We start from the raw sequence: 27,487 nt of genomic DNA, 5'->3' as shown, positions 1-27,487 counted from the left end.
GTGTCCTTAATGCTGAAGTGAGTCTCTTGTAGGCAGCATATAGTTGTTGCTGTTGTTTTTTTAACCTATTAAGTCACTCTGTCTTGATTGGCCATTTGGCCAGTTAGACATGAGATCAAGTGATTGCTCATCATGCTGCAGTGGGTTTTGGTATAGAAAACACTTTGACAAATATCCCGTACTTTAATTAAAGTTTAGCATTTCCTGTACAAAGGAAATAAATGATAATGTATTATTATGAACTTGCCTTCTTAGATAAATAAAGCCACACAATGGGAATTTTAAAAGACTTTGCTGGAACCTTGAATTATTAGTTGTCTCTTTTCTTTTGTTTCCCTGGTAATATTTGGCACATGCCCCTCCTCTCTGTCTCAGTCTCTATAGTTAGGTGGGAGAATTCTATAGGTTTAAATTGGGCATGGATTTTTATTATTTTGGAGCTCTTTTTATTTTTCTGCAGCCCTGTCATTTGTAGTCCATGGATTTGGGGAGAAGGTTAGACCAAACTTCAGCACTGTCATAAAGAGCAGAGTAGGGATAGGTGAGAAGGTTGAGAAGACCTTGAATTTTGTTGTTCCCTAAGGCAATGGAGCTGGTCCTTATGAGTATAATTTGAAAGGCTATGGAAAAGTACTTTCTCACTAATGGATGTGATCCTTTCAATTTCATCCCAGGACAGATTCCCCTTGGAAATGTGTCCCTTTCAGTGAGGATCAAAATATGAAGATTAAAGATCTAGATGGGACTAGAAAGGAATTTGGAATTTTGCCATCTTATAGAATAGGGCTTCTCAAAAGATGGGTTCTCTTAGGTCTTTTCAGGATGTCCATATTGACATCTGCACTGATGGCACAAAAAACAGTGGTGAATAAAACTACTGGCATCTGTGTTTGAATAAAGGCAGTCTCACCAAATCACACCAGTCATCTCCATCATTACATACTTGCACCTAAGCACACACACACACACACACACACATATGCTTGTTTTTATGCTAGATTCACATAAGAACGTCCTTGAAGCAGTTAAACTTATTAATTTTATTAGATATTGACCCTTAAGTATACACCTTTTTTAAAAATAGGCTCCATGCCCAATGTGAGCCTTGAATTCATGACCTAGAGATCAAGAGTTGCATACTCTACCAACTGAGCCAGCCAGGCACCCCTACACATCTTTTTAGTATTTTGTATGATGAAATGTAAAATAAACATAAAACGAGTCTAAGGCTACTGAAGAATGATGATTGTCTCAGGGAAAGATGCTTTTGTGATTGAATTGTAAGCTGAACTAGTCGCGTTTTCATTGGAACTGAATTTTTCTTCAAAGAACAGCCAACAGATAAACTGTGGTTATTTAGACACTTTAGTGTCTGGCAAACATTTTCTCAAAAAATAAAGGGGCGGGGGATAAAGTAAGCCTACCTCTCCAAGGAAAACAGCTAACAGTATCTGTTGCCAATGATAAAATTTAAGCTTTCAAATGAAAATTAGAATTTTGGAAAACTTATATTTGTCATTATGAGCTTAGTAGCAGTTCCAGTACTTAGCAACTTTATGCATGGGATTTGTGATATTAACAAATACGGTGTTTGACATTATATAATGAAGTATCACAATGTGGAAGACCTGAATAATTCAGTGATCCCATACTTTTTGGATGACCAATGCGTGATGTTTCAAAAGCACGAAGGGTAAAAAGATCCATTCAAAATACAATATAGAACACTGGATTTTAATGTAATAGAGTATAAAAAGTGCGTTGATGTGGTTTCAGATTCCACTCTGTAACCTTTAAGGAACGACATTTGTTGCATTTAGTGAATATCCACAAAGACTACGTAAGAATACATGCAGAAGCAAATATGAGAAAGTAGCCTTCTTCTGGTAAGCCAAATATTAAAGAGACTTGCAAAAATGCAAAGTAATACCACTCTTCTTGCTAAATTGGCTTTGTTTCAGAACATATGGTTATGGTAATAAAAATAAGTCATTTATGTTATATGTAATAGATTTACTGCTGTTATCTTTAAGTGAACTAATAAATTAAAATTTTCTGTTTTAATTTTTAAAGTGGTAATTATCAATAGAGATAAGCCGCATAAATATGGGGGACTCCGTCATGTGTTAAGAGTGTGAATGGGTCAAAAGTTTGAGAACCACTGTTGTAGACCACACTCCTTACTTTCAAATGGGTAACTGAGGCCATGATAGGTGATGTGACTCATCCATTGAGTGGCAACTGTGACTAAATCATATCTCTGCAATCCATTGTTCTCATGTTTTCACTGTTTGCATAATTGTTTTCCCGTACTACACTACTACATGACTACCTGCATATGAGTAAGCAAATCAGAGACTCCAGTGAGAAAGCAGATGGGAATAGGTTCTGATGGAAGTCAGTTGACAGCCTGGGAATGGGAAGCTGGGTGGAAGGCCAAACAGCCTCTTGCAGGCAGTGGGTGCCTCCATGTGGAGGGATGTGTGCTGAGGGGAGTGAGGAGGGTACAAGTGGAGGAAGAACATGACCTCTTTCAGATTTTATGTTTCTTGTTCTTAAATACATTGAGCTTTTCTTCATCCCTTGACTCTTCCTCCAGGGAGTTTGCCCGTTGGAAAGTAAACAACTTGGCTCTGGAAAGGAGGGACTTCTTCAGTTTGCCATTGCCTCTTGCCCCAGAATTTATCCGGAACATCCGCCTCCTCGGAAGGAGACCCAACTTACAACAGGTTACTGAAAACCTGATAAAAAAGTACGGCACTCATTTCTTACTTTCTGCCACCCTTGGAGGTAAGCAACATCATGATCTTACACTAATTGGCTGTCAGATCATTGAAAATAGCTTTAAGACCCAAGGAGTATAGCTCGAGTCTTCCTGGGTCTTTGTTCTTCCTTGCCTGGTATTGCCTGAGAAATATTTTTCTTTCTGGTGCCTTTGAGAGTGGTATAATCTCTTGACATCCAAATTTACCTAGAACATTGCTATTTGCTTATAAGCATCCTCCTGAGGAGGGGGTGCGGGGTAAGGAGGTTGGGGGACTGACAGGCTCCTACTAAGCACTTGCCAGCAGGGGGCGCTCCTAGTTTTCTTTTGACAGAGGCTTCTCACCTAGAGGCTTTTCCACATCCTAATATTTGCTGTGGCTCTAGTTGTCAGACCCATGGGCAAAAAAGCAAATGTCCATTGAGTCCCTGACCCCTGCTTACCTCCCTAAAGATTGGTAACTGGACAAACCAATTCTAGTGATTCTGGGCTGGATAGGGACAAGGTTGGGAGTGGGGATGGTGTACCTGTGGCCAAATCAAAAGCTCTGAAGAGGCAGGGTTCTCTCTGCCCTGGGAAGAAGAAAGCAAGATTTATTATAACATTTAGCTCACTGTCTGATGGACAAAAAGGATCTCTCCAAGGGTTCAGGCCAGCTGCCGGCATGTGGTAGGTGTTGAGTGTTTGATGGGGAAGAGGGTGGGTGAGCTTCAAGGCTTTTGCCCTTTCTGAGGGAGCAGAAATATCCATGGTGACTTCTCATAAACAACTTGAGAGAGAAAATTTTATCTCCCCCATGGAGGTAGATTGCCTGAGACTGAGATCAATAAAGGATGTTAAATGGATAAGCTGGAGGGGAGGGGATGAGCTATGGGATAGTTAAAGAATGAAGGAAAAGGAGGAGGGCCTCTCAGGCAGTGATGCCGGTCACCTTGGGCACTGTGTGATGAGACTGTTCTGAAGACAGTGATGAGGAAGAGGTCGTCAGCAGGGGCAATGGGCTCCCTCTGAGCTCTGACTGTTCTGGCCAAGGGTTTCATGTTCTAATTGGCAGGGGATTCAGAAGGCCTCACCAATGGACCCATGTTGTTTGCTTTAGGAGAAGAGTCCCTAACCATTTTTGTGGACAAGCGGAAACTGAGCCGCAAGACAGAGACAGCAGGAAGTGCACCTGTAGTTGGGGGCAGTGGGAACAGCTCTGCCGTGTCCCTGGAGACCCTGCACCAGCTCGCAGCCTCCTACTTCATCGACAGAGAGAGCACACTGAGGCGGCTGCACCATATCCAGATAGCCACGGGGGCCATCAAGGTAACAGCCTGTGGCGTACTGGGAGAGGGAGGGCAGACAGCAGAGAGAAAGCAAGGGGGAGGCTAGGGTCTTAGCCAGCTCCAAATCAGTCAGACCCGACTGATGGACGTGGGGAAGAAGCTTTCTGAGACGAGGCACAACCGTCCCTAAAAGGTGGCCCAGGTCTTCACTTGCACAGCAGATAGTCATGTAGCTTCTACTGGGAGGCAGTCTCCAGCCAACGGACTGTTGGTAGAAAGGCAGACAAGGTCCTTATTCTGCACCTCTTACGTTCTAGTGAGGGATGGGAATTTTACACAGGTAAAAGCAAAGTAATTTTAGATAAAGATAGAAAAGCAGAGTCATAAGGTACGGATTTCCTGGGGTGGGAAAGGAGCAGCTAATATTAGCCAGATTGGTCTGGGGAGGGAACTTTGGGTTTACACTTTGAGGCTGAGTCTGAATGACCCGAGGGAAGAGTATTCAGACAGCAAGAACAGTAAGTGCTAAGGCCCTGAGGCAGCAACCGGCTTGGTGCCTTGGAACACAGAGAAGACTGTTGTGACTATAGTAAGGTGAACAAGAAGACACTGGTACAATATGACGGTCAGAAGTAGACTGGAATCAGATTACGTGGCCATGAAAAGGAATTTTAATATGTCAAAGTGCAATGGAAAACATCCAGAGAGTTTTAAGCAGAGGAGTGATATGATGCCATGCATGTTGGAAAATGATCCAGCAGTTACTATAACATTAATTATCATAACCTCCATCCTATCTTCTCTACTTATATCTAGGAGAATTCTAGGAAAACTCATATTGTAATAGGGAAGAGAAGACCAATGACGATACTTGAGAATGCTGGATTATTTTATTCTAAATGTAAAATTAAGGTGGCAAGGAATGGTCAGTCTTATCTTATATTCTGCTTTTATCACACCCAAAATTTAGATGGTTTTGTTCATTTGTTTATTGGTTCAGTAGATATTTACTGAACACCTATTACGTGTCAGGTACTGCTCTAGGTACTGAGAATCCCAGAGTGAAGAATACATATAAAGTCCCTGCCCTCATGAAGCTTAAATTCTAGTGATGGAGATGTAATATAATGTCAGGTGGGATTAATGGTATGAAGAAGTGGAGCCAGGCAAGAGGAGGACAGGGACAGGGACACCACACTTTAGGGAAGACCTGTGTGAAAAAATGCCATTTAAGCAGACATCTGAATGAAGGGAGGGAGCAAGCCACATGGGAGTGAGAGCAGGTGCAATTGCCCTGAAGCAGGAGTGTGCATGTTACGATCCAGAAACACTGCATAATGTAGCAGGAGTGCAGTTACAAGAGGGGTGAAGTAGGAGATGAGGCTGCAGAGAAAATTTTATCTCCCCCTGACGGTAGACTGCCTGAGACGGAGATCAATAAAGGATGTGAAGATCATGAGGGCATTACTGATCAGGGAAGAGAGGAGAAAGAGGGATCCTGGAGACTGATGCAGTGACTACTGCAATGGTCAAGGGAAGAAATAATGGTGGCTCGCTCAGACAAAGCTGGCTGTATAGAGGTAGTGAAAATTTGGCAGATGCCAAGATATATTTTGATGGTAGAGCCCTACAGGTTTAGCTAATAAATTAGAAGAAAGGACTCAAGATTAACTGCAAGATTTTTGGCATGAGCAGCAAGATGAACAGTGATTGCATTTACTGAGAAGGACAACAGTGGGGAGACGCCAATCTGAAAGAAGCAAATCAAGAGCTTGGTTTTAGACACAGTGAATTTGACATTCCTATTAGACATCCAAGTAGAGGTATCTAACAGGAAGGTGAATATAAACACTAGGCTTCAGAGAGAAAGGTCATGACTGAAGATGTGATTTTGGCATACAAATATATACACACATGTAGGTGGTATTTAATATCATGAGAAAGGATGAGATGAGATCACTTGAGGAGTGAATGTAGCTGGTAGAGCAGCCCTAAGGCTGCCCAGCCCTAAGGCTGAGTTGTGCAGCACATCAATATTCAGAAATGGGGACTGGGAGAAGGACCCAACAGAGAAGGCTGACACCAGGCAGAAAGGTATGAAGAGAATCAAAGCCATATCACAAGACGATATGAAGCAAGTGTTTCATAGAAGAAGGAGCAGACAACTGCGTTAGATGCTGTTAAACAGTCAGATAGAGAACGGACCTTCAATTTGGCAACATGGAGGTAACTAGCAACCTAGATAAGAGTGATTTCAGTGTCATGACAGGTACAAAAGGCTGAGTGCAGAAGGTTCAAGAGAGAAAACAAAGTGAGGAACCAGAGGAGTAGAGACAATTCTTTAAGGGTTTTGCTGTAAAGGCAAACAGAAAAAATGGGCGATAGCTGGAGAGTGGTATAAGGTCAAGAGAGGTGGAATTTTTGTTTTTAAGATGAGAGATACTCAAGAATGTTGGCATGTTGATTGAAATGATTCAGGAGAGGGGGAGAAAATAATTCAGAAGTGATAGGAGACAACTGCAAGAGCAACTGGGCAGGCGGGAGGGGTGGTTCTTACATAGCATAAACGTCTCATCCTTTGTAGCAGGAGGCATTCAAACGCGCAGGACACATGCAGTAGGATGTAGCCGTTGGGGGTCGGGATGTGGATGTCCCCTTCTGATTGATCCTATTTCCTTGATTACACAAGAAGCAGAGTCCTTGCCTAAAAGGAAGGAGAAGGGATTACTGAGAGAAGAATGCAGGGGATGGTTTCAGAAGAATAGGAGTTAGGTATTTTAATGGACTAGATAAATGTTGTGGGTTGTTGGGCAGCACTGAGAGCCCATTTGAGACCCATGGTCGTAATTACATGGGAACAGTCAGCATAGCTGTGAGCTTTATCAGCTACATTTGGCACTTCAAGTACAGGCAGGCATGGAGGAGGTGGAGAGTTGATTGAACAGAAATGTGTGTGTGTGTGTGTACGTGAAGATGAAACAAACAAAACGGGAGTTGAGAATATACACAAAGCAGTGATTATAGTGATGGACCAAGGGATTTGGGACTATTAAGGGACGGCAGGAAGTGAAAAGTTGGTTAGGTCAAAAGATTGGAAGTCTAAGTAGGTTTGATACTTGTTAGAGGGAAGTGACCAGGGGAAGTGCAAGTGTGTGATGATTTATGTTGAGATTGGAGAGAAAGTGCAATTAGCAAAACAAATCAGGTTCTGAACATGGCCATGAGTGTGGGTGGCTAAGACGGGGCTGGAGGACAAGATGAACGGAGAGGGGAGAAGGCTAGGGACCTGGGAGGCCAGGGTATTAAAGGGTTTTCTACATGGATGCTGAGGTCAACAGGAAAGATACAAACCTTTTGGTGATAACAGACAGTGGTAAGCAAGCTTAATACTGGACATCCTTAACAACTGAATGGGACTAACAAGAGAAATAGACAGCAACAAGGAGGGGTCATGGGTGATAAAGTCCTGATGGTTCTGGCTTCAGAGGAGCCAGAGATGGCTAGAGAGGAGGGGGAACAGTGTCCAGGACAGTGGCAACGCACCTCACTCCTCTGCCCAGCAATGTGAGGTGTGGGAACACAGCCAGCCACTGCTAGGCAAGACTGAAAGGGAACCCCTGTTTTCAGCATCTTCTGGACTGTGCTTAATGCAAAAAGATGAAGCAGACTCTTGAGAGGAGATCAAGGTTATGGAGGACCTTGCTGAAGACTGATGATGAGACCGAGAGAGCACGATGGAAGTTACCTGAAGAGGTCAGATTAAGAGAGGTGCAGTGTCTGGAGTGAGAGCCTGAGACAGGGCAGTGGCTGAAGTTAACAGGGATTTAGGGTGCCTTTGGGATTCTGGTCTCTGAGCAGCTTAAAATGATGAAAGAAGACTATTAGTAACATGGAGTGGGTTTTACCAAGAAGACAGAACTCTGGGGAAGCCCCTTTCCCCCTTCAGTCCTGTAGTGAGTCGGCTGTGTCAAAGTGGGAGAAGAATTGGTCTTATCTGGAAATAAAAGGTAGGTCTGGGTCAACAACTCAAAGGTCCCATTAATGTGCCTTCCTGTCCTTTTACCTGACCAGCTTTTTCACTTTCTTCCCCCCTTCATGGCCTCGTTTGCCTCACTATTTGCCTAACTTAGACTCCATGGTCCACCACTATAATCACGGCATTGGATATATCTTCAACTTGCCCCTCACTGCCTTCTCACGTCCATGCCATCCCCTTAATTCAGGACCTCATCAACTCTTGCCCAGTTTTCTTGCATTATCTTTTTAACTAGTCTTCCCGTCTCCATTCTCAGCTCCTCTCTCTTATCCGCCCTCTCTGCTGCCTGCATGAGTGCAAAGCCTCATGTACCATCCCCCCTGGCCCCGTTTAAACCACTGCGCCCCAGCCATGGTGGCACTGTGACAATGCAGAGAACATAGGGTTGAACCCAAAAGTCTTTGCTGTGCCACTGCTCATGTGGGCTGCGAGCAAGTTACCAAACTACTCTGAACCTCACTTTCTTATCCTTAAAACTGTTCAATAATTAAAATATTTTTTACCTTGAAGGATTTCCGTAAGGATCAAATAAAAAACAGAGAGAGTGCATGAGCCACAGCACAAATGGAGCTTGAAAAAGAATAATTCCTCATCTTAACAAAACCATAAAGCCATTGAAGATTATCCCTAATGGTCTCTTTTGTCTCTTCTCAACCCGTTTCCCCCATCAACCCTTCACTTACAATTTCTATCATGTAGGCCCGTTCTGTTAGTCTGTTTAAAAAAATTTTATTATTTTGAGCGAGAGAAGGCTGGGGGGCAGGGGGAGAGAATGAATGGGGGATGGGCAGAGAAAGAGAGAGAGAGAGAAAAGAACCCAAGCAGGTTCCACACTGTCAGTGCAGAGCCAGATGTGGGGCTTGACCCCAGGAACTGTGAGATCACAGTTCAAAATCAAGAGTTGGACTCTCAACCAACTGAGCAGCCCAGGCATCCCACTAACTATTAGTCTTTATCCAAAGCCCCTGCTGTTTGCTTTGCTTGTCTGTTTACATAAGTGTCTCTCCCTCACTCTTCTTTGCTCAAGTCAAAAAGGTAACTCTTTGGGGAAGCCTTTTCTGACTCCCAAGGTAGTTAAATGCTCTCTTTGGTGTATCAAGCAGATGCCTCTTTTATAGGGCTTATCATTTGAACTGTATTTGCTAGCTAACATGAAGTCCTTGAGGGAGGGACTGGCTCTTATTCATCTTTGGTTCCCAGAAGTACAGAGCATATTCCATTATGGGTAATGAATGAGTAAAGGTTTGTTGACTGACAGAATAAATGAATGAATGAATGAGTCACTGTTTTCCACATAGGTTATGCTCTTTTCAGTGTATGTACAAGGGCATATAAACATGTTTAGTTGAAAGAAACAAAGCTACTCCAAGTCACTTGAGCATAAACATGGTTTATAAAGAGGACTACGGTGAAGACTATCACATATCTCCAAGGACAAGGTCCAGACACATGGGTCTTATAAAAGGGCAGTAAGGCTCCCAGGTTACCCCATTTCTTGTTGGAACACATGTCATCTGTTTTTTTTCATCTGCTTCACCTTCTAGCTTCTTTTCCAAGTTCTTTCCTTTGTTTTTTTTTCTAGACCTTTCTGTACGCCAGTGACTTCAGCTTACATTTAGCTCTGCCTTGCTCTGGAGCTGACGCTGACTCTGGCCCGGACTGAATACTATTTTTCTGTTTTATCTCTCAGCTGGTGCCATTGGGGCAGGAACCACTCTTGTTCACTGCTGTATTCTCAGTTCCTGGCACTTGGTAATGCTTGACGATTATTTATTCTGAATTTTAAGGGTGTCCACCATCACCCTTTAAATTGTTTCTCTCAGTGTCACAGTTCTGACTTCTCTGGAGGGAAGTTTTGTTCAGAGTTCACTTTAGTCCACTATAAAGAGTTCAATACATAGTCTGAAATATGGCTTACCGGACTCATCTCTTTGGCAAAGTCTGCAGGTGGCACAGTGAGAGGCAGGAAGGTACCCAAAGCCACATCTATCGTAGTGCCTGGGGATGCACTTTCCAGAACTGGAGCCACTGCCCATCTCCCCAGAAGTGGGGCCGCCATCCTTGGAAGGTTCTTTTTGGAACTCCTCCAATCACACATGGAATGTGGGATGATAATTCATCTTCCACTGAGCTGATTAACCTGGAGTTTTCTCTGTTGAGGGGTGCAATGTACTCCTTCCATGGGATGCAATTCAGAAAAACAGGAGAAAACAGGATTATTTTCTCCTACCTCCACTCCTCCTCGTCCTCATGCTCACATAACTTAGCTCTAGAGAACCACGTGACCTGTCCAAGAACACCCTGCTAGACTGAGGAGCAACGGGAGGTCTCGGCTCCCTATCCCACCACCGTGCTCACCTGATAGGGTTGACCTGCCCATTTTATCCTACTGTCAAATGTTCGACCAGAGACCATTCCTTTGCTTGATCATGCTTTTACAGATCCGCATAGCAAGGGCCAGTAGGCTGGATGCATCCCGCAGCGTATCCCTGCTAGCTGATACTCCTTTACTGGGGCTGTAGCCCCTGCCACCTGCTTCCCTCTACTGAACATGCCTTTGCAGGAGTAGAGCTGGCTTCCACCGAGGCCATTACTCTGCATCGAGGTGGGTGGCATGAAGGGTTCTGCTCACCTGCTCAGCCTTGGGGAAGGGAAAACCCTCCAGCCTCTCTGCCTGTCTCTTATGTCTGTAAGCAGGTGTACTCTTACTTTTCCCCCCTTGTTAGCCACCTCTAGTTTACTAACATGCCCCTTTTGTTTATCTGACACATTCCTCTGAGACCCTACTGAACATCTCACTCTGTTGCAAGGTTTACCCTGCTCAGTGCACACCTCTCTTACAGGATTTGTCATATTATATTCCAGCTGTGTGCATCCCCACTGCCACGTCCCCACACCCACAGGCATGGTAGGAGGGCTTGGAGCAGTTGGGACTCCGTAGCTTGCACACCATTTCTTCGCCGTGGCTGGCACGCAGTGAGGCACTAAATAGAATCCTTGGTAGGTGAAGGCTGGCTGCCTGGTTTAGTGGGAAACAAACTTGCTCAAGGGAGAAAGCTTGGGATCAAGTTTCAGTCTTGATGCTCACCACTTCTATGACCTTGAGAAGTCAGTGAGTTACCAGCTATTTGACTCACCTGTACCCAGGGCTTAGCTTCAGCTGACAGGGCTACACCAGCTATTAGAATATTAAACCACTTCCATATCAGCTGGTAAACAGTCTGCACCCAATCACCTGGGTGCCATCGTAACCACTGTTCTCTCTCCCTTGGAGCCCCCAGGTCTCCCGTTGAATGGACCTTGGGAGGTCTCCAGAATGCTGCTGGTACCACCCCTGGCACCTCTTCTGATTAGCCCACCCACTCCTGTCTTACCTGCTGATTAATATTGTGAATCCCACCCCTGTCTCTGCCATGGGGTTGGGGTGACACCCAATGACACAGTTCACATGGAAACACTTGGAAAACTATAAAGGGCTGAATATATACACTGTACCTCCTGTCCGTGATGCCTGGGAAGGGATCAGAGCCATTAAGCAGAGGACCCTGTTCTCATTCGCAGCTCACCCTCTACTTAATCGAAGTGTGGGGAAGGACTTGGTTTGATATGCTCCAGGGCTTACTGAAAAGAGCCCACACAAAAGTTCAGATGGGTCCCAGGATGGCAAAATGGAGTGGTTCTCACAAAGCATCCTTAAAAAGACTTGTCTGAATTCCTCAGCGCACAGCCTGGGATTCAATTTGCAGTTCTCTTAAGCACACACACCATCAGCTGTGCTCACCCTGCCCGGCCCTATCGCTCACAATTAGAAGCCCATTTCTGTCCCTTTTAGCTTTGCAGGTGTCCCCCTAGGTAGGACAAGAGCAGCGGGGGAGGCAAAGGGCAGGGGGAGGAGAGCAGACTCACTGGAGTGAGTGTTCGCACAACCTAGTATTTATGGAAAATTGGATGTGCTAATGAACCTGAGATCCATCAGGGCTTTCTGAAGGCAGGACAGTCTCTGTCAACAGACCAATTAGCACACAATTATTTTCCCTTTCTGAAAGCGTATCTGAGATGCTCTTTGAATGTGTGTGCCTGAGTGAACTGCACTTTCCATTACCTCTATGGGCCTCTTCTATAATCTGCCAAAGCTGTCTGCCTCCGCTACAGAGAAAGCCCAGGGTTCTCTGGACTAACCCTCCAGAGACTCTGGTATTTTCATCGCTTGGGGGAAGGGGCCTTCGGGCATTCTGTTACCAAGTCAGTGCCCAGGCAATATCTGCAAGAGGACCCTCTCCAGCTCCCTTTCTTCTTCCCATCTCCTTATATCTCTAGGGAGGACAGAGGTGGTTCAAAGCAGAATAGCAGTGGAAGGAGCAAGGACGTTGGGATCTAATGTAATCTGAGTGCCTTCCTCACTCTTGGAGATCTGGTGTGCCTCCTTATAAGGAAATGAGCTTGAGGATCACAGCCTTTGTCTCTTCTTCATGCCAGTCCTCGTGGCGCAATTAACAAAGGGAAGCTACCCACATCCTTTCAATGCCTTTATCGATTTGATTGTCCGCTTGTGGAACTAACCTTTGGGAGTAGCCAAGTAAAGGTCAAAAAACCACATCAGAGCCAGGCCCAGAATACTGCACAAGATGGCGGTGGTGGTGGTGGGGAAGCAGATGGGTTGGCAGTACGTAGGTAGGGATTGTGCTGAGATAAAGGAGAGGAGAGTGGCTGTTCTCTGTTATCCTCCTTGAGGGGTCATCCTACTCCTATGTAAGGCATGTAGCTCCCTCCCTACCTGGACTTGATGCTGGTGAGCGACCAGCTCAGGGGTGGGTGGATGGAAAAGCCAGTGCAAAACTCAATGACAGTGTGAACAGCTTAGATGGAGGCGGGGACAGGCAAGTGTCCTAAAGACCAGACCCACCCGCCATCTCACCCATCATCCTACCCTGCCGTTCAGTCCACCACATTCCAGAAGACCCGGGCTAGTCCTCGGCCAGGGCTCCTCTTACAGGGACTTTAACACCATAGAGATAAAGACGACCTTACCTTGAAAGAAGCCTGGCTCTGCCTCCCCGCTGTAGTTTGACAGCTAGCCAATCACCCACTCACTCTATACAGAGACATTATTCAGCACCTGGTGCCCACCTGTGGAGGGAGGCAAGTGCATGTGTAACAGCCCGAACACTGGGATTAGAGAAACACGTTTCTACTTGTCTGGAAACTCCTTATGGAAGTGACTGTGCCTCACTCACTCAGTGTGAGTTCTGGATGCTCCTTGCATATTTCTTAAATGAATAAATGAATGAATGAGTGTATGAATGAGCTGAATGAATCCTAGCCCTGTAGGCAACTAGCCATATGACCTTGAATAAATCATTTAACTCATCTGGCCAAGGTCTTCCCATCTGTAATATTAGGATACTGTGATCTCAAGTCTATACCATTTGTTTTGCCCTGTGTTCACATTCTCAACAGAGGGCAGATCACTAAGCTATTTTGGATGAACTGCGCCGTTTACACTTGTTTTTAAAAGTGATGTCATCCAAAGGGCTTTAACTCCCTTTATTTTCCTGAAGTCCTCTGATGTGCCCTCAGAGGAGACAGGAGGGACACTGACTGGGTGCTAGGATTCAAACGATAAGATCCCGTTCCAGCTGCGCATAGCTCTGTGGCCTGGACACCGTAACTCTTGGAACCTTGCTTTCCTTCTTTGGAGAGTGCTAGTAGTGCGACTTGTTTCAGAGTTTCTGTAAGGGTTAAATGGGATGATCCTGGAGGATGAACTTGGCAGTTGTAGAGAGGTCGTTCCTGCCCATGTCATGGGCTCGGTCCCATTCTTTATTCAGGCTGGGTTTTTCTGCTCTTCATGCACCGTGTCTAAGGCTGCCCCTTCTTCTTGGTCTGTAATTACCCCCCTTTTCTCCTAAATCTCTCTGCCTTCCCCATTCATCCTTCATGGCTCACCTCTTCCATGAAGCCTAGTCAGACTACTTTACATCACAAGGATTTCTCCCGTCTCTCTCCCTACTGTATTTCCAGTCAGTATCAAATCATCTCTCATTGAATTACTCTGTTCCATGAGTATTTTTTAAAACTAAATATACTAAACTCTCTTTGAAAAGTTCATTTACACTCTGCTCTTCACCTGCTTACTTCACCTTGTAGCTTGTAGGGCGCTAGTCACGTACACTATACTTTTGAGCCCCCGCGGTGCCCCTTCCCCTTTCTCTCAGAGTGCCTGCCTTCCCTTCTTTCGCTGTCCACTTGTACTTATCTTTATTACTATTAATTTTATTTTATATTAATTCCAGTATAGCTAACATACAGTATCATGTTAGTTCCAGGTGTACGATATAGTGATTCAACAAGACTTCTACTTATCTTTAAGGACCAGCTCAGTTGAGTCTCCTCTGCCCTTCTTCCCTCGTGTTCCCTTTGTTTAGAGCTGTGTTTTCCTCAGCGCTCACTGACACATAGCTTCCGCTCCACTTGGATGCATCTCGGCCCGTTGCATATGCACCTGCCTTCCCCACAGGTTGTAATTCCCTAGAGGACACAGCATATAACTTGTGCATTTCTGTGCTCATTTCTCACCCCCCAAAGCCTGGAACGTATTACACATTCTCTAATGTATTAAATACCCGGTGTGCCAGGCACTGTGTTAATCGCGGCTGACAACATGGTGAACAAAATAAACATGGGCTTACCCCTGTGGAGCGTTTGGTGTGTGGAGGACCCAGACTTTCACCCCACGTTCTCAGTAAAGGATGGGAAACTGCAACGCGTGTGCCTGCTGCAGGGCAGCCAGGACAGAAGGTCAGGGGTATCAGGGCTGACTCCTTGAAGAACTCCAGGAAAGGCGTTCTGTGAATGTTTGATGAATTGTATAGAATTCAACAGTGGCTGCTCAATAAATACTCGTTGATTGGTTGATTGATTGTTGGCAGAGCTTTCGCAGATCCTGAGAAGAAAGGGCCGCAGGTCCCCATCATTCTTATTATGGAATTATTTCAGTGCATTTAAAGCTCCCCATTTTTCATCTTATACTTTAAAAACATCAGGGAAAAACTGATAGGCCAACTTTATAATATTTTAAAATGATTCTGTGGTGTTTTGGAATATTACATGGCTATAAGAGTTTATGTATATTTAATATACTTATTAAAATATGCAGTAAGCCCATGGCTGATTTTCTCTAAGGACGTCTCAGCACCGAGGTGGGACTTAAATGTTTAATACTAATAATAATACTCATAACTCATATTTCTCTAGTGCTTTTCATCTTCGGGATCCCTAAAGCCTGTGAGCACCACGCCGAGTGGATGCAGCTGGGCTCGCCAGCCGGCTGACAGCCTCCACATCTGGCCTCCTGTCTCCCTCTGGGGGAGGGAGAGGGGGGGACTCCAGCTCAGAGGTCCAGCTTCCTCAGCCTACATTGAATCTTCTCTTCCCGGATGCAAATTCCCTTCGGCCCCCTCTGAAAGCCTCCCACTGTGTGCACCTGCCGCTGCCAGCCCTCTGCCGCTGAGAGTGTGTTAGAACAGGGAAGAAAAGTGGCTTTCTGCTCCCGGGGTAGGGAAACACATGCTGTCCTCCGGCTGGTCAAGGACAGGACACAGAGCCTGAGATCGGATGGCCGGAGAGGGAAGCGCATAGGGATGGTCTGCGCATAGGGATGGTCTCCCCGTAGGGATGGTCTCTAAATCCACACTGTGCCCTCCTTCTCTAGGTCACGGAGACCAGGACGGGCCCTCTGGGCTGCAGCAACTACGACAATCTGGACTCAGTCAGCTCTGTCCTGGTACAGAGTCCGGAGAACAAAGTGCAGTTACTGGGTAAGCTGTACCGTGATGGGTGTCACACTGGGTGAAAAACTCAGACCACCAAGGAGCAGGAAAAAGCCCTCTGTGCCTCATTTGGCTAAACCCTTCTCTCACTCTCTTTTTTTTAGTGTTTATTTGAGAGAGACACAGAGAGAGAGGTGCAGTGTGAGCAAGCAGGGGAGGGGCAGAGAGAGAGAGGGAGACACAGAATCTGAAGCAGGCTCCAGGCTCCGAGCTGTCAGCACAGAGCCTGGCACGGGGCTCAAACTCATGAACCATGAGATCATGACCTGAGCTGAAGTCGGACGCTTAACCAACTGAGCCACCCAGGCACCCCTGGCTAAACCGTATTTAAGACAAGAGCTACCAGGACTTCTGGGACGTGTATTTAACAACTTTCCCTCATTCTTTTGAGAAAACTTCTGAAATGGTTTACCCTGCATCCAAGACCATTGTTAGCACCACTCAACACCCAAACCCTCAGAATTCATAGTCCTCCCCAACCCCCAGTCACTATCCTGCAGGAGTATCACATTCACCCTTATATGCTTTGGTCTAGTTTGATGATCTCCTTTGTTGCCCAAAGAACCCTCGGCTTTGTCCTAAGGACATATTGGGGTACGGTTAGTCTTTGCAGATGGTTATGGGGCCACCGTAGAGCTTTACAAACCGTGGGACTATTGGCTACCCTGAGAGTGGTCCCTACTTTCTGTGATTGGTCTGTAATCCTCCATGGGGGATCAAGGCCAGGAGAACAGTCTGAGACGAATGGGAGCCTCCGCTGGAGACAGAACTAGCTAAAACACACTTGCCAACAGGAAGGCGATGGGACAGGTAAGGGGAGGTAGGGGAGGTGCTTAGTTCCTGCTGTCTGCCCCGCAGGCATCCTGGGGGCAGGGCGATGCAAACGGATTCAGACAGGGCTGTTTGGCAGTCGGAAAAGTTCCTTTTTCTTGAGGCCTAACTGAGTTGGACTCTGTTTAAGATATTATTGTCTTGGTATTATAAAATCAATAGCCCTCACCCAGGATCTACGATTACAAATTCCAGGCAACCTGAGCCAGATGCAACCCATCAGTTCTTTTGGAATCAAGGAATATATAATAAAAAGGAGTAAAAGACTGCTTTATTTAGAGCCACCTAATGCAATTAGCATCCCTCTTCTCCTCTGTCCTTAGATGGGCTGGGTTTGTGTCTGGAAATTAGCGATGAGTGAAGTTCGGAATGTCTGGTGGTTCATTTGGAATAGTTTATGCCATTTAATTTTATAGCCCATCACTCATGCAGACACTGCTCGGGGCACTTATTTTATAGCAATGGGAAGTGTTATAGTGAGGAGGAGGGAGGTAGTGGGGGAGGTGAAGAGAAAGGACTTGGATGGGTGTGTGTGGAAAGGCAGCATGTGGACCAGATATGTGGGGAGGGCCGCTCCAGTGCCACTGCAGGCACAGCATCGAGAGAGGAAACTTGAGGAGCAGTTCAGATAGGAGGTGGATCTCAAACAGGACTTCTGCTGGTGCTGCTGTGCTAAGTTATGTTTTCAGGTCCACGGAGACCAGGATGCATACTCTGATTTCCTGCCAAGGACACGGTCAAGGGTGTGATGATAAAGAGCTGGCAGATATTTGAGGAAAGGGGAGCTCAGCGTATCCGAAGTTCTCACGTCCCCCACTCTCCTGGCACTGTCTCTCGCGATGTCCCTACTGGGGCAGCCTCTTGCAGGTCTGCCCTCGAACCTGGCCCAGGCGGCATCCAAAGGCACGCGTGTCCTTCACTCATCCCTTGATGTGCTTCCGACAGCCACTGTGTGTGGCTTGAAGCCAAAGAGGGGTGTATTCTGCTCCTGGTAAACTAAAACCCACCACCACGGATGGATAGGAAGACTGAAACCTAGAGAAATTTAGTGGATTATATCCCAAGATCAGAGGAGCTAATTAGCAGAGAGAGCGGAGAGCCATTCCTACCTACCCAGGCTTGACTGAACTTCCAAATCTCGGTGCAAGTTAAGCACACTGAGGCAGGGCAGCCAGTCCCAGATGTGCAGTACAAGCCGATGGTACCACGGCAGAGTGCGACACCAAGCCAACTTTACTAGCCCTGCGACGTGGGCAGGTCACCGTGGCCATCGGCCCTGGATTCTCAGTGTGCCCAGGGAGTCACTTGCGATCATATCTGGGAAGCACCTGGTGTGGTGCCTGGCCACTGCGTACCAACAACGCCTGTCCCTGCCTCCTGACCAGAGCAGTCTCCTTGGTCGTCAAGGGTGGGGTGGGACATCCCAGAACGTCTGTGACTTAGCAAAGCCAGAAACAGGATGGCTAGCTGAAGCAGAGCAAAAAGCCCATCAAGCCTTGATTCCTCCTTCATGAGATTGTAAGGTCTTCTTTTATCTGAAATATCTTCCCATTTCCATTCTAGAGATGCTGATGTGCAGCCAATAAAGCCATTCAAATGATATGCACGCTCTCAATTTGGCTGATGTGAGGGGTTCTCCGAAGCCTTGGGCTTCGATGCTCCTCATCTGCATTTTCTGACCCTCTCCCACCCGTCACTGGGGCAGCGGTAAGCCCCTCACCCCATCAGCTCCATAGAGTTAGGCCCTGGGGTGACCGTTCTTGGGCCCAGAATGCCCAAGTCAGCAGAACCCCAGCTGGCGATCCTGCAGCCTTAAGTGTGGGAAACCAGGTCCCCACTGGTCCTTGCCCCACAATTCCCTGATGCGTCCTTTCCCTAGGCCTACAGGTGCTGCTGCCCGAGTACCTGCGTGAGCGCTTTGTGGCGGCGGCACTCAGCTATATCACATGCAGCTCTGAGGGGGAGCTCGTCTGCAAGGAGAATGACTGTTGGTGCAAGTGCAGCCCCACCTTCCCAGAATGCAACTGTCCGGATGCTGACATCCAGGCCATGGAGGACAGCCTGCTGCAGATCCAGGACTCTTGGGTGACTCACAACCGGCAGTTTGAGGAGTCAGGTGAGCAGTTGGCGGGCCCACACTTCCCTGTCAATGGGACATGCTCTGAGGTGCGGGACTAGAAGGTGGGGAACTCACCTTGGATCCCGCCTCATCCGCTTACCTGTGTCCTTGGCCCCTACCAGGTTATCTCACAACCTCAAGTCTCAGGTGGTTGTCTTCTTGTTATCTGTGCAAACGGACGTGATCCCCACCAAAGACATGCGTCACGAGGACTTAATGAGCTAATGTGGATATATCTGAGGGCATTAGGACTTGCCTGGTTTGTTTGATACACGTTTGCTACAGATTGCCTGTGCACAGGTGCACAAGGAATGTTTGCTGGATGAATGAAGTACGTAGAGTAGTTCTAGGAGGCACCCAGCACATACTAGTCCTTGCTTGTTACACGTATAGCTAATAGCAAGGTTACCTTGAGATGCAGATTTAGGGCTTGGTTTTGAATCCTTGTTCTGGGTTCTGGTTTGAGTGTTTGCGTCCCGCCCCCCCCCCCCCAAATTCATATATATATGAAATATATAATGCCCAGGGAGATGGGGGCCTTTGGGAGGTGATTAGGGATTAGTGCTCTTATAACAGAGGCCCCAGAGAGATCCTTCTCACCTTCCACCATGTGAAGACACAGTGAGAAGTGAGCCACACGTGACCCAGAGAGGGCCTTCCCCAGAACCTGACCGTGGTGGCATTCTGATCTTGGACTTCCAGCTTCTTGAACCGTGAGCAATAAACTTCTGTTGTTTATAAGCCACTCGGTCTGTGGTATTTTCTGAGAGCAGCCCCCAAAGACTGAGACACTCTGTTACTGACCAGCTTTGTGACCTTATGTGAGCCATGCAGCTTCAGAATACCGCCATTCCTCATCTGTAAGAGAGGGAAAGTGATAATAATAGGTGGATGGAAGGCTCATATGGGATAATGTAGATAAAATTAATGTATAACTATCTCTACCTGATACACTCATACATTTCAACACTAAATGAGTGATAGTTATGTGGATAGATATATCTCAGAAATATGTTGGGTTAAACAAAGTGAAAATGAAAAATGTTTTATATACATATTATGTGAATAATACTATGATACAATATTATTAAATATAACACATATTTAATACTATTTATATGATGCTTAAAAACATACTGGCCAATACTTAATGTTTTTACAGATAAACATATGCAGAAAACATTAAGAAACATAATGATAAAGAAAACACCCAAGAGAGTGGTTACATCAAGATGGGAGATAGAAGGGAAGTTTAGGGCCTTTGACTGTATATTTTCTTTGCAGAATTTCTCTAAAACAAAACAAAAGACTGAAGTCAATGTGGCAAAGTGGCTGAATCTAGTTGGTGGGCACATGGGAGTTTATTCTGTTACTCCCTGTGCTCTTTTGTAAGCTTACGTGTTTTATAAAAAAACCTACGTACATGCTAGTTGTTAATGCCATCACTAGGTATGATTCTCCAACCACTGGGAAGGGGAAGAGGGGTATGAAGAACCAAGTGCTTGAGAAACCAGAATGAGCTGAGGCCCCAGGCATTGACATTTCAAGTCCTAGACAGGTAGTTAGTTGCTAAGGAGAACATTCCAGTCCCCCCAACACCAGCTGCACAGGAGTTGTGATGGTGGGATGTGTTCAATGATGCTTAATGTGGGGCATGACTTCGGGTGCTCACCACTGTGAGTCACTTACTGCTGAGTAAATGAGGGCTATCTGGGCCCCCATCAGGAGACAGTGGCTGCAGGTCCCAAGTAAAAGCAGATCTGGGCATAAATTCAGCCAATGTGTTGTGCCCAGGAAGCTCTGGGAAGAGCACAGACTTGGAGTAGGCAGCAAGGACCAGAAAGCATCTTGCTTCTGGATTAGCTACAGGAAAGAATGGGTGTCTGGCCCAGAGGTGAAGCTTGAAAGAGACAAAGGGTATTCCAGAGTCAGAGAGAAGGATGTGGACAGGAGCAGCTGGTCTCAGGGACTGGAAATTTTCTAAGAAGCTTTCTGAGCTGGGTGCTCAGTCTCCCTGGGTCCACATTTGCCGGCTGTGCCTGCCTTCCACCTTCCACAGGATGTTGTGGTGTCACTGAAGAATACCAGCCTGTGACAGTGTTGTGAATGACTTACAGGAAGTTATAAAGGGAGAAAGTGGTACATCCCAAGGTCATTGGCAAAAGCGTGACCTCTGGCCTGCTTGGGTTGTGATGGAAATCTGTTTTGAAATTCAGAAGCATATAAGGGACAGGAAAGATGGAAAAGAATCCTGAAGCTCTGTTTTATGGCATGTTATTTATTTTCCAAATAAAGCAGTTTAAAAAAGAAATCTATACAAGGGCCTGGGAGAATGGCTATGGAGCCTCTTTCCTCAGGCAATGAGTCCGGAGGGCCGGCGGGGTCTGGGGAGCGCCCTGCTGTCCCAGAGTCTGCGTGACTCCCCCTCAGCTCAGCTCTGCGTCCTTGCCCACAGAGGAATTCCAGGCCCTGCTGAAAAGGCTGCCCGGAGACAGGTTCCTGAACTCCACAGCCATCTCCCAGTTCTGGGCCATGGACAGCAGCCTTCAGCACCGCTACCAGCAGCTGGGAGCCAGCTTGAAATTGCTGTTCAAGAAGACCCACCGGATTGTCCGCAGGCTCTTCAACCTCTGCAAGCGCTGCCACCGGCAGCCTCGCTTCCGCCTGCCCAAGGAGAGGTGAGCACCCCAGCTACCCGGGCCCAAGCCTGGCACCTTCCCCTGAGGCTGCTGAGGCCGGGGGGCCCTCTGTCCAGCATGGCAGATCTGGCGGCGGTGACCCATATGAGGCCTTTTAGATCCTCTGCTCTCTTCACCTACTTGTGACTTGTGTCTGACATCAGAGAGAGCAAACAGAGGCTGATTTTACTTTTTATAAACTATAGTATATTCAAATGTTATTCTAGTCATGCTCTAATTCTCACTCATTTCTATTTTAAGAAGTTTTTTCAGGAAACAGAGGGGTGGAGTTGAAGCTCACACACCAATTACATACAGTGAGAATATACACACATTGGGTTGCTTCAAACAAGGGATTAGTTCTGAGTCACAAAAGGAAAGAAAGCTGAGCCCCACCCCAACCCCGCCCTCAGGAGCAGAGGCAGGCTGTATCATCATAGGCACTCACTGCACATCCACTCACACGCTCGTTTACTCAACAAGTGCACACTGCGTATCCTAATATTAGGCAGTGTGTGTGTGTGTGGGTCCTCGGGAAGACATAATAAATATATAGAAACACAAAAACTATAAAATGATACCTATGTGGCAGCCAGTTAAATCCACATTCGTGGAACATAAATCAGAGGCATGGTCTAGTAAAAGCAAAAGCCCGAGAGAAGAGCTACCTTCGAGAAGGAAGTCTCGGCCAGCTTGTGTGGGAGAAGATAGAAATGGTACACGGAGACGGGGCCTTGCAGGGCGTGGAGGCTGCCTCGCAACCCGGAGATGCGGCTCTGACAGAGGCACCTGTAAGAAGGGAAGCGTCAGTGGAGAACCTAGACTAGCAGAGGCTTTTGAGAGGGGTTCACTTTTTTTTTTTTTTTTTCCAAGAAATCACTATTAAATGCTTACCAAGCGCCAGGAACAATCCTGGTTTCTGAGAACATGTCGGTGAAGAATAATGCAGTGTTCCTGCTCTCGTGGCATTTTCAGAGAAGCCATCTGTGAACAGGGAAACAATAAACAATAATTTCCAATCCTGATCCTTGCTGTGGATTATATAAAAACAGGCTGATGTGATAGAGAGCGAGCGACTGGGTGGTTCTTTCAAAAAGGGTGTCACAGAAGACCTCTTTGAGGAGGTATCACAGGAGTGGAAATCTAAGTCTAAAGAGGGAGCCAGCCATAGAAAATTCCTCTTCGTGGTGAAAGAGTGACAGAAGCAGTGGGAACAGGAAGGACAGGGATGGTAAGTGGGAAAGCAATGGATGGGAGTTGGGAAGTTTGGAGAACTAGGGATCGGACGGTCTTATTTAAAAAGCTGAAAACTACGTTAGATGTTTTGGTACAGAGGGTGTGGGAGATCTTCTATAGGCTTTTGAATAAGCGAAGGAAGTGGTACTTGGGAGGAATGAGCCCGGCTGCTGCCAGTACAAGTCTGATGTCAAGTATTTCTGGTGCTGATCCATCAGACAGACGCTGAGCTCTAGGCCTTACTCGATCATTCCAGAGTGGTGCAGTAGGGTTTCCATCATTCAGAGAACTCGGGGCTTTTATCTTTCTCATTACCTTCCCTGCCTATTAGTCAGTCTCCTCCTACCCTCAGGAGAGACGCCAAAGTGTGTCTCTGTGTGATTCTTTATTCATTCTTACCTCCCTTCCCAAAGGTCCTTGCCCTATTGGTGGAATCGCATCCAGTCCCTCCTCTACTGTGGAGAAAGCACCTTCCCCGGCACCTTCCTGGAACAGAGCCACAGCTGCACCTGCCCCTATGACCAGTCTTCCTGCCAGGGCCCCATCCCCTGTGCCTTGGGCGAAGGGCCCGCATGTGCCCACTGTGCTCCGGACAACAGCACGCGCTGTGGGGGCTGTAACCCAGGCTACGTGCTGGCCCAGGGGTTGTGCCGGCCAGAGGTGGCTGAGTCCCTGGAGAACTTTCTGGGGCTGGAGACAGACCTGCAGGACCTGGAGCTGAAGTACCTGTTGCAGAAGCGGGACAGCCGCATCGAGGTGCACTCCATCTTCATCAGCAACGACATGCGTCTGGGCAGCTGGTTTGACCCTTCCTGGAGGAAGCGCATGCTGCTCACGCTGAAGAGTAACAAGTACAAGCCTGGGCTGGTGCACGTGATGCTGGCCTTGTCCCTGCAGATCTGCCTCACCAAGAACAGCACCCTGGAGCCTGTCATGGCCATCTACGTCAACCCGTTTGGGGGCAGCCACTCTGAGAGCTGGTTCATGCCCGTGAATGAGGGCAGCTTCCCCGACTGGGAAAGGACTAACGTGGACGCAGCTGCCCAGTGCCAAAACTGGACTATCACCTTGGGGAACAGGTGGAAGACCTTCTTTGAGACAGTCCATGTTTACCTACGGAGCCGAATCAAGTCCCTGGATGACAGCTCCAATGAGACAATCTACTACGAGCCCCTGGAGATGACCGATCCCTCCAAGAACTTGGGCTACATGAAAATCAACACCTTGCAGGTCTTTGGCTACAGCCTCCCCTTTGACCCGGATGCTATCCGGGACTTAATTCTCCAGTTAGACTACCCGTACACTCAAGGTTCCCAGGACTCTGCCCTCTTGCAGCTTATAGAGCTTAGGGACCGGGTAAACCAGCTCTCTCCCCCGGGCAAAGTCCGGCTTGACCTTTTCTCCTGCTTGCTCCGGCATCGGCTCAAGCTGGCCAACAACGAGGTGGGCAGGATCCAGTCCTCCCTGAGGGCTTTCAATTCCAAGCTGCCAAACCCTGTGGAGTATGAGACAGGCAAACTGTGTAGCTAATGGGGGCCCCACTCCAGTGCTGGGCAGGGAGGTGATCCATGAATCCAGGGTGCAAAGATCATCCAAGCCCTCACCTTAGTGCCAACAGGGTTCTCCCTTGAGACTTTCCGCACCCAGCCGATGGGACCTCAGGGCTTGGACTAAAGCAGGCAGGAGAGAAAGAGACCATCACCACACATGTGTACACGCTCACCATGTGCGTGCACACACGCGCGCGCATACACATACACTCTCTCACACAGGGAGGCTACGACTCAGCAGCCTCGAATCTGTGAAGTCGGTGCTTTCAAATGCATGCAGTTGAAGGAGAGGAGCCAAGGGAGAGATTAAGAAAAAGAACCAGCCAAACCATGAAAACAAAATCCTTAAAAAGTGATTCTTATCATTCAAGAAAGCAAGAGGGGGCATGGGGGTAGGAACAGGAGCAGTTCCCCCTCCCCCACCATCGAGTCACTTTTGTATTCTTTTTAACCAGGTTTCTTAAAATGGCGTTGTTTCGTGATCCCCCCAGCGTTGGTTCTTACTTTTTGTATGCTGCCTCCTCTGTGCCCTCCCAGACACTGACTGCTTCTCAAGCCGGCTCCCCTGAGACACTCAAGGTGACACCAACAGAGGACCGTAAGGGCAGACAGGCAGGCTTGCTCTGCTCTCCACTCCTCCCTCCCTCCAGCCCCCTTGCTTCCTCAGCCCCCCTACTTTGTTCCACATTCCCCTCGTGGTCCAGCCGGAACTCCTCTTCCAATGGCACCTGTCCTGTCCAAGAAAGCAGCTCTGTCAAGTTAGAAAGAGACAATGTATAGGGAAATGTTCTTTTTTAAAAACAAAACAAAAATATTTATTTTGTGATTGTTTTCTTTGTCAATCTGCTCCAGCCACATGAACGTATGAGTAAAAGTTTACCTGGTTTAATATATTTTCTTAAAAGGCCTTTTTTAGGGGAAAACAGAAAAGAGAAAACAAAAGAAGATTATGGTTCCCTGGGCTGCCTGGATTTTTTTTTTTAATTGCTCTGTGTGTGATACATGGACATCCATGGATGGTGGATAGGCCGTGGGGGAGGCTGGTTGATTAGTGTGTTTTCAAAAGAGAATGCATGTCTGGCTTGACTGGGGTGTGTGTGGCGGGGGTTGTTACATGAAGAATGGAGTGAGGCAGAACTCCGGGTCCCGGAGTTATCTGGCTACCCTGCCCCCTCTTCCTAGACAGGAGAACTAACACAAGTCCTACAGCCAGGACTCCTTGCTATCAGAGGAGTGATGTGAAGGTCCCTGCTCACAGGGGAGCTGCAGCCTCTGCGTTGGGCAAATGTGTACTGAGGCGGGCTGGGGGTAGGGGGGAGGGCTCCTCTTTGCCAACACTGCTGCAGGCATCAGGAGAGTTTCCCATACTCAGCATCTTCTAGTCTGTGATCGCCTTTTGAAGAAACTGGGAAGGACGCAGACATGGCATTGGTTTTCTCTATTCTGGTTACCACTTTCCCAGCCTAAAAAGCAGGCTGGATGTATGCCACACAGAATGAGGCATCATTCTCCCCAGAGTGCCTCCCCCAGGTGGTCCGAGAAGCATTTCACAGCAGATCTCTTGGAGAACCACTTCCTCTCTACTCTCCACAGGTTCCAATTTCTTCAGGCGAAAGTCACCACATAAATACTAAGTACTCCATTCCCTACGTGGGCTATATCTCAGTTGGTACAAAACGAACTGGGAGACAGAAAGGATGGTTGTGTCTATGCACCCAAGAGCCTTCGACGTTTATTGCTGCATAGAGAAGAATTCAGCATCATATTTAATCATTGTACCCTATCTCAATCCACAACGACCTGAAATCCTTGGTAGACAAGCAGCCTCCAGCATTTCTTTCTTCAAAGTTCCCCTGGAGGCTTCTAGGGCAGAAGATAACCTAGGGGGTAACGCACATATTGGCTATTTCTACTGGGCCACTGCTTGCTTTCACGAATTTGTACCAAGCCACTCATCTGTGGAAGATGGAACCAGCAGATGTCCTCTTCATCAATGGGGTACTGATGTGCCAGAGGAGTATGCTTTGGTTGGGAAGGGGGTTGCAAGCGGTAGGAAGGCATTGATACTTTCCACTGACAGGGTTTGAGAGGTGCAAGAGAGATCCCAGAGTCTGATTTTAGCACTGACTGTGCATGTCTCCACGCTGCAGGACTGGGTGGGCACATGCTTTCACCCATGAATTAATGGCAAACCATGTACAGCAATATTCAGAGTGAGGAGGAAAGCAGTTGAGAATGTGCCGTGCACAAAGTTAGCAGTGAGCACCTTCAGTACCATGAAGGTAATTGCTCCGGTGAGAAGAGAGTCAGTACGTGGGGGCTCACGTCTTACCTGGGCCGGTCCCACAGTTGAGGGGTAGGAAACCTTAGCTATCAGTCTCTGAATCAGACCAGACTGGGGGAAAAGCATACCTATAGAGTTATTAGAAGGATGTTGTGTCTCCTTATTTTAGGAAGGCTCTGGAAAGATGATGGTGTGACATACTCAGGTTTTAGAAACAGATGCACCCAATCACAAAGATTTCCACTTCTTGCCTGCTAGAAGGCTTAAACCATGAAGCTGAGTTTATCAACTCCACTTAAAAGTACTATTACACATTGGTAAATATTTAGGAGTGCCCTTATAAACCCAGATGTAAGTACCATATTGATAGAAGGCCTAAAATACATTATTAATCACAGTAGAAGGAATGTTTATATTTGACCTACTCATCTGTTCTCTGTGATGGATGCCTGACTCTTGTGAGACAGTGATGGGTGTCTGGTGTACCAGAGCTTGGATCAAAGCAACAGACCAAAGATTTTGCTTCTAGAAAGCAGGTGGAAGACAGTGGGGGTGGCGGGGGTGGTAAAGTATGGACAAGATTCCTTAAGAGATTTTTAAAGGCTTGAGACCACACATTCAGCACAGAGGTTCTCAGAAAGCTAGGCTAAGAATGCCATAATACAAAAAGGCTGTCCCAGTCAAAATTGTCACCTTGAAAGTCTACAATAATCAGAAGATGTGAACAACCTATTCTTATACACAGTTGAAAATAAAGAATTGTCATTAATTAATTAGTCCTGGGCTGTCTGTCAATGTTGGTGAACTGAATGGAGAAGTAAGAGACAAATGGATATAACAATCAGGAATCCAGGCCTTAATTGTAACCCCAAAGAATGAATACATCAAAAGC

At 46.9% G+C, this 27,487-nt stretch overlaps 1 protein-coding gene and 2 long non-coding RNA genes across 6 annotated transcripts in view; 1 reads left to right on the top strand and 2 right to left on the bottom strand.

Moving 5' to 3' along the window:
- BRINP2 (BMP/retinoic acid inducible neural specific 2) overlaps nt 1-25,204 on the top strand; it is a 128,018-nt gene extending 102,814 nt beyond the window's left edge. For 2 of the 3 annotated variants that reach the window (XM_019425702.2, XM_053909247.1), the window contains exons 3-8: nt 2,600-2,790; nt 3,864-4,072; nt 15,780-15,885; nt 18,608-18,844; nt 21,303-21,525; nt 23,175-25,204. In XM_019425702.2, coding sequence (XP_019281247.2) covers nt 2,600-2,790; nt 3,864-4,072; nt 15,780-15,885; nt 18,608-18,844; nt 21,303-21,525; nt 23,175-24,291 — 2,083 coding nt within the window. In that variant the 3' untranslated portion in view covers nt 24,292-25,204. The remainder of the gene's footprint in view (nt 1-2,599; nt 2,791-3,863; nt 4,073-15,779; nt 15,886-18,607; nt 18,845-21,302; nt 21,526-23,174) is intronic. The other variant, XM_053909248.1, reaches the window with a different exon arrangement.
- Nucleotides 1,721-10,099, bottom strand: LOC109253104 (uncharacterized). The gene is made up of 2 exons (XR_002074236.2): nt 9,987-10,099; nt 1,721-6,736 (listed from the first exon to the last, which is right to left on the bottom strand). It is a non-coding gene; the product is annotated as an uncharacterized LOC109253104 (long non-coding RNA).
- LOC109253094 (uncharacterized) lies at nt 13,539-23,602 on the bottom strand. Of its 2 annotated transcripts, none has more exons than XR_002074230.2 (6): nt 23,488-23,602; nt 22,420-22,509; nt 22,194-22,314; nt 21,452-21,679; nt 19,448-19,705; nt 13,539-14,596 (listed from the first exon to the last, which is right to left on the bottom strand). It is a non-coding gene; the product is annotated as an uncharacterized LOC109253094 (long non-coding RNA). The 2 variants fall into 2 exon arrangements; XR_008424658.1 differs by lacking the exon at nt 13,539-14,596 and adding an exon at nt 14,853-14,914 and having other exon boundaries at nt 21,166-21,679.
- Nucleotides 25,205-27,487: the final 2,283 nt, after the last annotated feature.

This window comes from Panthera pardus, unplaced genomic scaffold (assembly GCF_024362965.1).
Source record: "Panthera pardus isolate Hobbes unplaced genomic scaffold, ASM2436296v1 HiC_scaffold_21, whole genome shotgun sequence".
Taxonomy (NCBI): Eukaryota; Metazoa; Chordata; class Mammalia; order Carnivora; family Felidae; genus Panthera; species Panthera pardus.
The sequence above is the reverse complement of the archived record's forward strand: the minus strand, read 5'-3'. Positions and strand labels throughout refer to the sequence as shown.